The sequence below is a fragment of the Meleagris gallopavo genome, chromosome 7, assembly GCF_905368555.1.
Source record: "Meleagris gallopavo chromosome 7, MGAL_WU_HG_1.1, whole genome shotgun sequence".
Lineage (NCBI taxonomy): Eukaryota > Metazoa > Chordata > Aves > Galliformes > Phasianidae > Meleagris > Meleagris gallopavo.
In genome coordinates this window covers 31,547,563-31,561,910 of record NC_139410.1, presented here as the reverse complement: position 1 = coordinate 31,561,910, position 14,348 = coordinate 31,547,563, and the positions used below count along the sequence as shown (strand labels likewise).

The 14,348-nt window shown below is 32.9% G+C and overlaps 1 protein-coding gene across 5 annotated transcripts in view; it reads left to right on the top strand.

Annotated features, from left to right (window-relative positions):
* The window catches only part of LRP1B (LDL receptor related protein 1B), a 588,907-nt gene that overhangs the window by 508,607 nt on the left and 65,952 nt on the right, over nucleotides 1-14,348 (top strand). For all 5 annotated transcript variants that reach the window (XM_085227675.1, XM_085227679.1, XM_085227677.1 and 2 more), the window contains exons 61-67: nucleotides 4,478-4,666; nucleotides 5,420-5,568; nucleotides 6,467-6,560; nucleotides 8,021-8,137; nucleotides 8,298-8,417; nucleotides 10,079-10,198; nucleotides 14,115-14,231. In XM_085227675.1, coding sequence (XP_085083801.1) covers nucleotides 4,478-4,666; nucleotides 5,420-5,568; nucleotides 6,467-6,560; nucleotides 8,021-8,137; nucleotides 8,298-8,417; nucleotides 10,079-10,198; nucleotides 14,115-14,231 — 906 coding nt within the window. The remainder of the gene's footprint in view (nucleotides 1-4,477; nucleotides 4,667-5,419; nucleotides 5,569-6,466; nucleotides 6,561-8,020; nucleotides 8,138-8,297; nucleotides 8,418-10,078; nucleotides 10,199-14,114; nucleotides 14,232-14,348) is intronic.

Genomic DNA, 14,348 nt, shown 5'->3' with positions numbered 1-14,348 from the left:
AGATGACAGATAAACGGTAGTTCTAATATAGCAACTGATATTTTTTTCCAGTTTTTTCGGCATCTATGGTTCTACTCATCAAAGGTGCATCTGATACTAGCACAAAGTCATAATTGTTTGACATCTGCTATTTGATTACGTTTGGTATTCATAATTGTTCAGATAAAATTCTCCAATTCATACGTCTTCCTAAATCTCATTATTTTATTATACTGTATTTTTATTTAAAGGCTACTATTCAGGAAAAGTGACAGATTCCCCTATATTAAATTCACACAGTTCCATTACTCCAAGTTTCCCCATCCTCCTGTTTATGCAGACCAGTTTATGATGATTGTCAACAGTTTGGTTTCTATAACTTCAACTGTTGTTGTGGTGATTTGCCACATTTAATAATGTGGCATTAATTTTCATTAAATAATAAACCTCTGAAAATATTTTTTCTATATATGCTTTCAAGAATTAATGAGCATTTACTGATAATGTCTGTGTTTCTGTATGGCTGTATTGAACTTTGTAGTTAAAAATCCCAGATAGCATTATTTTCATCTCTGAAATCATACATACATTTGTATGCTTATACAAAAATACTCCAAAAATATGAAGGATATGTAGTTCAAACAAGCCAAAAAGAGACTTTATCATCATCAGCTATACAACTTAGAGCATATCAGCTTATATCCCTGGGACAAAAATTAACGTACAGTATGAGAGGAAGATCTGCACTTTAAGTCTGTATATGAACTGTAGTTGTAATGGATGTGCATTAAAATGTACAGCTGTTTAAATTCTCCATTAATGTGCTAGTCAAGTTCTGACCCTTAGGTTGGTCTGATGTAATTTTAGTGTTTTACAGAATATATTACTAATGGATTTGCAAGTAGACATCTTGAGTAAATGTTTTCAAACAGGTGACGCTGGGAAATAATTACAACTCTAACCTGGCTCTATTCTTAATTTGCAGAAAGTCGATCATTTTCACAGTGCTTGCTAAAGAAAAGTGAGCAATTAGTCTTGCTCTCCTATTTAAAAGCGTGATTCAAACCCTAATGTATGCTGTGAAGGTAGTAATTAGCATTGTAACATGTAAAAAATGTATGTCATTTATGAAGAGGTAGACCAGCAGCTAAGTTATCTAGAAGTTAAAGACTGGGAAAAAAAAGAAAAAAGTGGGTGTTTCTTCTACTATATATGTTTATGATAAATCATTAATTATCACCGCATGAGATTTTAGAAAGCTTGGAATACTGACTGTCCCCACAAGCACAGAACAAGCACGAGGGACTATCTTACTGTTGCACCATGAACTTAAATTCTGTCACAATTTTGTTGTGTTTTTTTTGTCAATCGCAGTTGATGTGAAATATCGTTTTTATAACCTAATTCTTGCACATCAACAGTGCTGATATTCCATTGTTTACATTATATCAAATACTGAAGGAATTTTTGGATTCTGATGCATGCATAATCCATTTAAGCTAAAATTAATTGTACACCGAAATATCTGAATTTTTTTGTCTTATCATGACAATCTAGAAAGGCAAGTAAGTATTTTCTTATTTATGTGTACTCAGGAGATGGCATTTATTTGTAATGAGTGAATAGCCAAAGAGAAGATGACTGCTACAAATATTTTTCATTAGAAGGGAGTACTACAGAAGACCAGATCAAGATAATTTTCTCATGTAAATCTTCATGTGCATTAAGGCCCATTTATTCTGGATTTATTCTTAACTGTGATCAGAATAAGAGAATATAGACATATAAAAAGGCACATTTTTGAAAATATAGAAAAACTGGAATGGTTTTCATCTACATCAAAAGTAGAAGCAAGGGTCATAATTTCTACAAACAGTTGTGTCTTCAGACTTAAGTAAGATAGAGGCTTCGTGGATAGGGCAGTTCCTTGCAACTTCTTCTGTCAGCACAATTTGTATTTCAAATTAGAAGATGCCCTTTAAGATCAGTGGGAAATACTGAGCTACAAGAAAATTTTCCATAGTAAATACTTACAATCTACCTAACATTTAAAAAACGCTGAGTTTATTGTACCTAAGTCTCAGTATATAAAGGCAGCATGGTAGATTGCGCCCAGATTTACTCATAATCACATAATAAATATCGTAGCACGATGAAGTAGCTGAAAGACTTAATTTCAGTGAAGTAACTGCCTGAGGAGAGTGGCCACACAGTAGACCAATTCTTCTTGGTACATAGTGATTGAAAACAAAAGCCATTTCTTCCACATAGCATGCATACACACAGGTTTTGATGAACTCATCCTTCAGAGTTATAATTTCCTTCATCCAAATGATATTAATGTGTAAATTCTGCACTTCCTTAATTAATTACAGTAATCTGGTCATAAGCATAGGCTATGATAATTAGTATTCCCAATTAATAATTACGCTGACGCGCTTTAAACATCATTCATTTTTTAATTTAAAACTAGTGAAATGTCCCTTTGCTGAAACAGCATTACGCTTAACTCAGCATTATAAAGATGTATGCAAAGTTTGAAGAATCTCTCTAGAAGCTTCAAGGAAAATCTTAATTGAAAAAATCTTATGTTAAATGAAATAACACAAAGAACAACAATGACCAACATTTGACTTCTTAGTCTCCGTTGTGCCTAGATGCGGAGTAACGTGTTTATTCCACTGTTTTTGTTGCTGGATATACCATACTGGTATACGCCATACTGTGAAGCTGTGTATTGCTGTCTAATCTGCAGATAATTCTCCCCACCTAGGGAGTTGTTCAGTTCACTCCGGAGTAGAGATAAAGTTAATATGCAGGCAGCTGATGTAATGAGGTGATAAGCGTATAGATTTTTTCAGTGGACAGGCAAACTCTGCTCCAGGCATTGGGTGTTTTCCAGAGTCTGGGATGTTTTTCTTGTAACATATTTTGATCAGTCCTCTTCATTAGAAAATATCAGACTGAGGAAAATAATGGAGATGCCTGTACTTACACTTTTTATTCTTCCTTTCTTGTATTTGCTTGACTTGTTTCTTTGATGACAAATCTAAGAATAATAGTACTTCAAGAATTCTTTATTTTATTGTTAACAAGAAAAGCTTAGGAAGAATTGACTTTGAGAATGATTCACTTCTGTTTTGTAGATGTCCTTTTCACAACATTTCTAGATACAAGGGAAGCTTTTCTTGAGGGTATCGAAATACTTAGGAATCCATGCCAACGTTGTATATGACATAAATGCCAAAATTTACTTTTCTTTTATATGACTGCATTTTCACTCGTTTTTCAGAAAGGTTGTGAAGCTCCTTAAAAAAAAAAAAAAAAAAATCCTGTTCTTTCTGTTGGATGGTTACTGCATGTGCAATCATAAAAGTAAGGGAAAATGATCTATGGTCTAAAAAGCAAGGTTTCCTTGACCAGAAGGTAGCATGCCTTACACTAGTGTTCACTATGAGAGCAAGAGAGAATTTTTTAAAATTTTTATTCCATCTACAAAATATTGGTTATCATTTGTCAGTGAACTATGAAATGTTTCAGCAGGAATTTTGGATTTGCCATGCCAACAAGTTCCAAGCATTTTCATCTAAGAAAACAAAGATGTTAATATACGGTTTAAAATAACAGATGCACCTTCTCTAATTTGTCTTATCAGTAATTGGAGTAAATCAGTGTTAAAAGACCATAATTTACAAATTGAGCATTGTGGTCAGGTGTTCTTCTGTGGAATTTAGGACTACAATTGTATGCAGTTTTGAAAGAAAAAAAAAAAAAAAAAAGAAAGAAAAAGAAAAATAGAATTCCGCTTCTCCTTGCCAAGAACAAATAGTCCAAGTCTACAGTACAATGAAGGACATCCCAAAGCTTTTTCTCCCTTTTACCCTTTCTTCCTTTCTGAAATGATGTTGACTTATTAGTTTGTGATGTTGTAATTATATGATTAAAGTGTATTAGCGCTTTGTTTTTTTTTTATTGTATACTTAGTTCTGCTAGGAATAAGCAATAAGCCCTCTTACTGTTGTGCTTAATGCAATGCTGTTTTACTTGTCAGCATATTTTCCCCAAATGAAATGTTGGTAATTGTCATAAATATTATCAAATGCAATGCATCCGTAGATATATATATACATTGTTTTGTGTTCTTCTAATAACTTTTCATCTTCTGTAAAGGGTGGGCTAAGGTATACTTAGGTTTTGTCCTACTTTGAAACTTGATATCTTATTGGTTTAGAATCTGGAGGTGATTTTTGTTAACTGAAATTCTTTCATTTCCTTAACACTGATTGGGGCCGACTGATTCCAAGCAAACAGAACACACACATCCCCATTCATCTTTCTCATAACTGGTAATAAAGAACATTTTAATCTTGACACATTGTTATGACAGTTATTCTCCAGACATTGTGTAGCAGTTGTATCTGTCAACCCGTGCAGTATGGAATATTTTAGTTGGCAGTCTTCCAAGCGTGAACATTAATCTCAGCATTTCTTCTTACAGTCCCTAATCAAGATATTCCAGGGGTGATTGCACTAACATTGTTTGAAGACTACATCTACTGGACAGATGGGAAAACCAAATCACTCAACCGTGCCCACAAAACCTCTGGATTAGACAGACTGTCGCTAATTAACTCCTGGCATACCATAACTGATATACAGGTGTATCATTCTTACAGGCAACCTGATGGTAATTATTCCATATCTTCTGTTCCACACATTGATGTATTTCACATAGAAGCCAATTGCTAAATTAACTGAAGATTATTTATCAACCATTTATTTTTTTCTGCATTATTTTGAATTTTAGATGTCTTTGAGTGAACTTTTTAAAATATAAATCTGTGATCAATGTTGTAAGTATATCTGATATTAAATAAATGTTATGACTTGTTCAGTGATGAGATATTCTATGAGTTTTGTAGATTGGAATTACAAAATTGTAAAGTTGTGTTAGAGTCCAAGTTACCAGTTATAAAGATCACCAAAGTGTGTCATGAAGACAATTAGCATTATTATTGCAAAAGTAGAAAGAGTGTTAATAATACAGAAGAATACTGTTGTTTAGAAGCCTGAGATTGAGAAAGTGTCTGAGATTGTAGGTGTTACAGTTGCACCTGATCTAATGTCTGTCTACTGGAATTCTAGGTGAATGCAATCTGGCACTTGACCCAGATGAGCTGATCTTTTTTCTCATTATTACATATCTTTTTTAAAGTTCCTTTTTCTTTCTCTCGTTGTTTCATTACTGAATGTGCATCCTTTGTAATAATTGCTGCACACAAAAGAAAAGAATAGCTTGAAGGCAAAAAGAAAGGGATTTTGTGGTAAGACTTTCCATTTTAAAACTGATGTGTGTAATATAATTTTCTTCTGTGAAGCAGATACTCAGAAGTAAACAGAAATAATGCGCTCTGATATTCTTTTCCTCTTCTATCCACAGTGTCTAAACATCTGTGCACAGTAAACAATGGTGGTTGCAGTCATTTATGCCTTTTAGCCCCTGACAGAATGCATACATGTGCCTGTCCCACTAACTTTTACCTTGCTGCAGATAACAAGACATGCTTATCAAACTGCACTGCTAGTCAGGTAAGTGCATATGTATATTCACTGTGCTTTTAAATAATAAATGCTAGTGTCCATGAAATATGGAAGCTCTTGTCAAAGGGGCTGGAGATTAGGTAAGTGTTGGATGTATTGAAGGTGTTTCATCTTCATGATTATTTGTTGAAAATAAAATTGCAATTGCCTTTTTTTTTCCTCCTAGAGAGTGTAGAGCTTGTTCTGTTCTAAACGCTAATGTTTCTTCCAGTCATTAGAATAGATAAAGCTAATAAGTTTATCAAAATTACTTTGAAAAAGCATTTATATAAAATTCTTAAGATAGAATTACAAAATGATTTGAGATTATACATGAATGAGCGCTCGTTACACAAATAGGAAAAGAAAAAAAAAAAAAGAGCTCAATCCATTTGGTAGATAAGTAAATAATGGTTACAGTAGAAACAATCCAGTAGCTGAAATAGAAGTGGTAGGATGTGCAATTACTTAACAATTCTATCAATTAAAACATTGAATTATGTGTGCAAAGTGATTTCCTGTGACTTGAGACACATATTTTGTAGAGCAGATAAACAGCTATATGGTGCTTAAATGATTGTTCTGAGTAAGACTTTGAAGGATCAAGTTATGGAATGCATGAAAATTCAATGAATAGTTTTTATTAGTGGAGCTCAAGTGAGCGTACCAAAGTCATTAGGACTATAGTGACTTCTATGAGCTGAAGTCACAGTGCACTGCATCTCCAAAAAAAAAAAAATTAAAAGAATAGGTGTTATAAAATCAAAATACATAGATAATTAGTGGAACAAATACACAATCACTTAATTTCTCATAGGTTGTTGGTTTTGGTTTGGGTTTTTTTGTTTTTTGTTTGAAAAAAAAATTATTGTTGAAATCTTTCTTCCTTCTTTCTCTCCTTTTACAGTTCCGTTGCAAAACTGACAAATGTATTCCATTCTGGTGGAAATGTGACACTGTTGATGACTGTGGAGATGGCTCTGATGAGCCTGAGGAGTGCCGTAAGTGTGTTCTAAATCTGGAACCCAGTTTTATCAGTAGAGTCAAAAAACAATGTACTGCTTTATAGAAGTTAGATGATTTTCTCTGGAAGCTTTTGTTTACAGTATGTTTGATTTCCTTGGTACCTGTCAGATTTACAGAGGTCAGTATCTTGACTGTCATCCTGTAAATATTTACATTAACTAATGTTTACTAAGCTTTTAAGATCTCTGGAAAAAAGACAGTTACAAGTTTTTCATGTTTTAAACCTTTCTTCATCCTTTTTCAATTTTTGTTGAAGATTTTATGTTTTAGTGTTCTGTCTTTAAGAAAAAATTCTGCCACATTTGATCTTTTTTGTGATAGAATTGTGATATTATAAATCTCACTGGCTTTTATTTTATTACAGTTATGTACATTTAGCTGCATATTATCACTGAGTGCAGTTTCCAGAATAACAAGAGTAATCCATGCGATTCCTTCTAAGAATCTTTATTTTTCCTCATAAGTCTTATTATATATTTTCATTTTGTACTTCTATAAATATTTCCAAAGGGTAATTTGAGGAGCTAAATCCCACCACTCCAGTACGAACAACTTTATGTAATGATAATTTGTGATGTATCCTTGACACACTATCATGAAAGTGGTGCAGATACAACATATTTCTCAATAGTCTCCCATAGTCCAAATTGCAGATTCCCATAGTATTTCTCCACTGAACTGTAGACAACTGGAAGTCAGTTATGATGGTGTTTTCAGTATCCCAAAGGATGACCAATGTGAGGCAAGTAGCTGACTGCAAGTTTACTTAGTAGTTGGAAAAATACCTGTCTAGTATACTGGGTTCCCAAAGAGAAATGTTGTTGATGATGCTGTTTTTCGTCTCAGTCATTAACTGCTTTAATGCTATTATATTAATCTACATAAATCAAAATACTGTTGTATTCTTACCTCAAGCTTAAATACACAGAGAACTCTGCTATGCCTTACAGTCTTCCAGACAAGTAAATATTAGCTATAGGATATAGCTAATATTAGCTAATAAGATATAGCTATAGGAAGACATAATTGTCCACTCACACAAACAGCAGTGGCTATGAGAATGTGGCTATGAGAATGAGCAGTGGTGGACATGTCAAGAGTGAGATGGTGAATTTCTTAAATGCATATTTAAACTGAAATGTTTATATCCTAAACTGCAAGTGTGTGTTCAGCTAACAGCAAACATCCTTCAGTAGAGGACTGTATAGTGAGTAAAATGTAACTGTAGTTAAATGAATGTAAAATCTCAGACTTTGAAATTAATTTTGAAGTACCATGCATGCATCTTCCTTACTATCATCTGCTTAGATTGAGGCAATATAGTTCAATACAAATGGTCAGAAATACTTCTGTTAGATCCATAGAGAAGGAACAGTACTATTGACACTTTGCCATTCCATTGTCGTCATTAATAAGCAGTTTTCTTTTCTTTCAGCTGAATTCAGATGTCAGCCAGGACGTTTTCAGTGTGGAACTGGACTTTGTGCCCTTCCAGCCTTCATCTGTGATGGAGAGAATGATTGTGGGGACAATTCTGATGAACTAAACTGTGGTAGGTGTTTATTTGTGTTATAGAAGAGCTGCACTGTTGTAAATGCTGCGATTTGCATTCTGCCAAGAAAGTGATTTTGTATTTTACTTTGAGTTTTAATCATTCAATCTTCAACTTTTTAATCTTTTTAAGTCGATATTTTTATTCTTTTAACTTCCAGACACGCATGTGTGTCTGTCAGGTCAGTTCAAGTGCACAAAGAATCAGAAATGCATTCCAATAAACCTGAGATGCAACGGACAGGATGATTGTGGTGATGAAGAAGATGAAAGAGATTGTCGTAAGTAATGTTTAGAGAATGTTGTTCTGATTTATGTAGCTGATTTTAAACAATAAGATGAAAAAAAAGTATGTAAAATAATGTAAATGTCCTCCCTGTAAAATAATTTGAGGTGCATGCAAAACTGCAAATTCACTGGATTGTTTGATATACAATGTTTTATATACAAGAGAACAAAGTAAAATGCCATTTATTAACTACATTTTTTAAAGTTATTACAAAGAAAGGAGTGTGTAAACAAATTAATTTCAAGCATTAATTGTGTTTCTGGCTTAGACTGAAACATCAATTTTACTCTTAACCACCTCACAAATGACTTTTCTTGAGGCTTTCATCTTTCATGCCTTGTGGCAGCGTATTTAAAAAAAAAAAAAAATACTTTTCTGCTTATTTTATTAAAAATGACGTGGACCTATAGCTTCTTCTCTACATTTTTTAATTGATACAGTTTTCAGCTTTTTCAATTCCCCCTTCTGCAGGGACTTCATTAATTTACCTAAGTAGCTTGATTGCCATTTACACAGATATTATACATCTTTGTGGTAAATCCAGTTTCGCTCCATATTTCACAGAGGTGATTAAAGAAAATATTTTCAATTAGATTTGAAATGTTCTAAGTAGTTTATATTTTAGATCATTCTGGAATTAAGATAATGATGCTGCATCTTGAAATATCTTTCATTCTGTTTGTTATCCAGATTTACAGCTGTTCTAACTTGTCTAGTACTATTTTCTGAATTAGCTGTCTCAGAAGTTGCATTTTTAGAAAGAATTCCTCCTAGAGGAGGGTTGCTAAGGATACAAAGACTTTGTTAATTATCATGTTTGATGTCCATCTTCCAAATAGATAGCTCAAGCTTCGGACAGACAGTATTATATGCTTATTTACCTGTTACATTTCCTTAAAAATCAGATCATTAGGGTCAAGTAAACACCTGCAGAAGATAGGGGAGATTACTTTTTTAGTATAAAAGTGGCAGATAACATACAGAAGGTTCCCTTATAACTATAAGTTTTACCAAACAGAAATAAAATGAAATCAGAGCAACAGAGCCTACAGCACAGTGTTGTTCAGGGGATGTGGGAGGTACAGGAACAGGATCAACAATGACAGGGTTGAAAACTTGGGGTGTTTTCAACTAGAGTGAGATAGGATAATCTGCTGCATTACAAAGCAAGCTCTTGAGCGTTCTGAGTCTCAGCTGTCAACCCAACTGCCAAGGCATAGCATAGGATGGAAGATGGAAGGGTTTATTACACACATATTTCATTTCTGTTTTTTTTTTTCTGTGTTGCCTAACACCTTACTAATCCATTCCTAAGGATTGGAACTTGATGATCCTTGTGGTCTCTTCCAACCCAAGCTATTCTATGATTATCTAGGTGCTACGAGCTTCTCTCTTAAGAAAGTTAAATATTCTGCCTTATATTCTAATAAAATCTGTTTTTGTCAGATTTTAAAATCATGCATAAAATAATTTTGTCTTCACTTTGTTGCTATGAACACTATAAACCAAATGTTTTCTTATAGAAATTACTTAAATAATGCCAGAGGTGCCTTATTTTTGAAGGTCTTTTTTACCCTTTACTATTCTCGCAAAGCAAATATTTTGAACATGATCAGAATTTTCTAGGTTTAATTTGAATCTTCTTCCTTAAAGCGGAAAACAGTTGTTCTCCAGACCATTTCCAATGTCAAACAACAAAACACTGCATTTCTAAACTGTGGGTATGTGATGAAGACCCAGACTGTGCCGATGGATCGGATGAAGCTAACTGTGGTGAGTATGACTCTGGTTTAGAATATATCACTGTTTTGAGTATGTGACTGTAGCTTGATGTTGTTACAAAAAGTAGTAAAGGGAAATTATGATTTCACTTAACAAGTCTTCGTCCAATCTATGGTGGTAGCTGTGTGATATGATAGTTTTATCTGGCTCTTACTGTTATTGTTGGATGGTAATATATAAGTAGACTTAGTTTTTATAACTTTAATATAGACATTAAAATAGACTTAAATACTATTACATTATTGACTAGAATTATGAATGAGTTTCTCATCTGGAATATAGTGACATTTTCTACTTTTCTGAAAAATTATCAAGTTTCCATGAATTTGTTCCACATTTTATTGCTATTGTGATTAATAAATAAAGAAAATTTTCATAATTTCCTTTAGTCTACTATAATTTCAGTAGAGGTGCATAAACTTTTTTTTCCAGACTAAGAAAGAGACACAACATAATAAAGACATTTCATAATAAATGAATTGCCTTTGTGAAAATCCAACTCTGTTTTTATTTTGAATTTACTACTTGATTATTATGCCTTCTGTTTTTATGTTGAAGAAAACAGGAACACCGAGTATGGATAAATTGTAAATACGCCACTCATAGCTATGCGCTATTAACTAAGCATATTAAAAGAGCAGGATGACTTTAATCTCATTTTAAATTTTCCCTTAATTTTAGCGTTTGAGATATGTTTAAATAATCTCTTTATAGCAGTAGTTTGAACACAGTTTGTTCTTCTACATTTTTTTTTTAGTAACTAAAGATGGTTATTTTTATGAGCAAACTTCAGGAGAATTAAATTTTGAATTTACAAGTAGACTATAATAAAGATCTGCATATGTTGGTGCTAATAGTAACGTATCATTTATAGTTCATTTTTAAAATGCCTACACTGCAAAACTTTGCATAAAGGGTAATTTCTTTTTTGCTTATGTGCTGTGTAGACATATATATTTTTCTTAGTAAATATTTGCTATCATGTGTTATGGGGAATACAATATTGAGTGAACTTGTTGGAACTTTACTGTATATATTTAGTCTTCTGTGGTTCGTTTCCAACTGAGGCAATTAAAATAGTTAAATAAGTGTTAATGAATGTTTTTCAAACAATATTAGATAGACCTAATGCATGCTTTTTGTCCGGACAATTAAAATAAAGCATTAAATTCTGGCAATCTTTACTCTGAGCTTTGATACTTTCATCGCAAAAGGCCTTTCTGGGGGTTAGAATATGAAGAAAGCTGTGTTCAGTCTGAGGAAGTTTATAATCTGCTTTAAATGTTATATGTATTTTTTATATTTACCAGAATAATTTGTCAACTACTATTTTTCCTTTTTCCTTTCATTTAATATTATTTTTATGCAAAAATAGCTTAATCTCTGACAATTATAATTTAAGATAGAAACTGGAAATTAAGTAATCGTAACTTTTATATTCTATTTCTATATGAACTTCCACATTTCCGTGGAGTTTTATTTTAAGAAGAGTGGAAAGCAGTTCAGTGTTTGAAGACAGCTATGACAAAATGTGGGTGTACCTTTCAGGATTCCACAGTACAAAAAATAAGCTCTTTAACTATTTATTTTGAGTTGAATACACGTTTCCAGAAGATCAGACATTTGTTATGAAACTTTCTCAAGTTTTCGTCTTTGTTATGTCTTAGTTCTGTCTTCCTATTTTCCTGAGCTCTCATTAATCTGGAGAATGAGGTGGAAGACAAGCAAATCTAGTCTGTTAGGTATGTGAGCTGTAAGCTACTGTGAGAGATCAGAGTCAACCTCAAGGTAAAATAAAGCTTTTGGAGTCCTTAAGTGACAAAAAGATCCTTAGAAATGAAGAAAAAGTATTTCGTAGATGAAAAGAATTAAATAGTTATTTTTATTTATTAAAAATAGAGTAAGAAGGAAGATTAATATTCAAGGGGCAATCATACATTTAGAATACACGCTTTTTTTGCTTGTTTGTTTTTTAAGAAAGCCAAACTTTCTCCATCAGTGTACATAAATGTAAAGAGGCAATACAACAAAATAGATTTAGTATGCTTTCTGAAGAGTAAGGAATAAATCTTCTATGTTGTTTCAACAACCTAGCAGGTAGTTGAAAAGAAGGTTCTCTGTTTCCTGTCTTTCTCTGATTAGATATTGATATTCATTGTAGAAAGATAAATAGAATATGATCTGTGATTAGCCTTTAGGACTCATTTTGTGGACAGTTATATTAATTTCAGACATATTCAGAATTTCAGTTCACTAGAAATATTTTAATGCACAGGATAGGCATAGAATTTGAAACCACCTTTTGCAAAGCAACAAAAGCAAGTACAATAAGTTTTTATTTTGCTGTTATTTTTATGCCTTCTATTGTTAAATGTTCTTTAAGTGCTTGCCAGTGCAATTATTTGAAATGTCATAATTGAAATCCTGCTCCCCAGAGAAATTTTCACAGCTCTGAGCCTGCTGGAGTACAGGAAGTCTTTGGACAGCACACTCAGACAGATGGTCTGATTTTTGGGTGGTCCTGTGTGGATCCAGAGGTTGGACTCAATGACCCTTGTGGGTCGCTTCCAACTTGGAATATTCTATAATGCAAATTCTATGAAATATTATTGATCATCTTTGGATTATTTTTGTCATCTTGAGAAACATCATAGGTTAAAGTACTTGGAGAGGAAACTGATTATAATTGTGATGTTGGCAGAGAATTAGAAACAAATGCAAAAGGCAGTATTTAATTACCAGGTTTGTGAGTGTACAGATCCACACCAGTATTTGCCTCAATCTATTTGGTATTCAAAAGCCATACCTAAAACAAAACACAGAATCAGCAGTTTGGGCCATAACACCAAATGTCATACCTCTAATTTCTTCTTCAGAGGCAGAGAAAGTAGGTTGACTTCAGCTAGTATTTCAGTCCCTCATTCTGTCAGATATTAGAACTTATCAAGATGTCAGGATAACAACAGGAAGCCTGAACTGTGATGTTTTGAAATAACCAAATGGACATGGAAATTTAGGAAATTGAAATATCATCATAGGAGCAATGTAATTTTAAATATGTCATTGATACTTTATATAAAGTTCTGTCTTTTTTTTTTTTAATAAAATCCATTGACTTAAATTTCGTTCATTTTCTTAGCAGACCTTATTAGGTTAAAATAATTGTTCAGGAAAGAAACAAAGAAAGATGAAAAGAAAACACAGAGACAGCTGAAGTAGTTCGGAATGTTCATACATCTTTGAAAGGCTTTGCTTATGGTACTGCTGTGTAAACCAGAATATTCACTGACAATTTACCACATGACAAAAATTAACCTCAGTTTAGCATTATATACTTGATGCTTTTTCCTCTATGTAAGCAAACTTTCAGTCTGAGACACCACTAAGTGAAAGTATAAAGCAAAATGCAAAATTTGATGTTAGGCACCATTAGTTTTAAATTGTCACATAATTGTCACATGCTATTCTAAGCATAGATGTTTAGAAATATGTATTCTGTATACTTGTAAAAAATATTCTTGTAGGTCTCTGTGATCTGTTCTTTCGCAGGGCAATTATCCTGCAAAATTCAAGGAGAAGTCAGTGCAGCTTTTGAGATTTAATGCAGTAATGTTAACCTATCCAAGCTACTGTGTGCATCCTTCTGAATTTCCCTTTTTCATGAAATTACATTTTTTTACAGCATCTTTTTTATCATATTTAGGATGTATCCATTATGGCATGGCTGAAAAAATAGTATCTTAAAGAATGTGGTATGAGAAACAAAATAATTAATGAAAATAACTTTTCAAGTATTTAGGTTTTTTCTTCTGAAATGTGTCCTGCAATGCCATCATGTCACTCTTCAGTAGCAGTCTTTCAGTTTTCGACTTCACAATGATGTAAATGATGTTTGTTCTAATTGCAGACAAAAAAACTTGTGGGCCTCATGAATTCCAGTGCAAAAACAACAACTGTATTCCAGACCATTGGAGATGTGATAGCCAAAATGACTGTGGTGATAATTCTGATGAAGAAAACTGTAGTAAGTAACTTTTACCTAAATGCATATTTCAACGAGTAGACAGTTTAGCAACATGTAAGAGGATTTTCTTCTGATGAACTGTATGTGTATGGTTTCCTTCTGTATGAGAAAGATGAA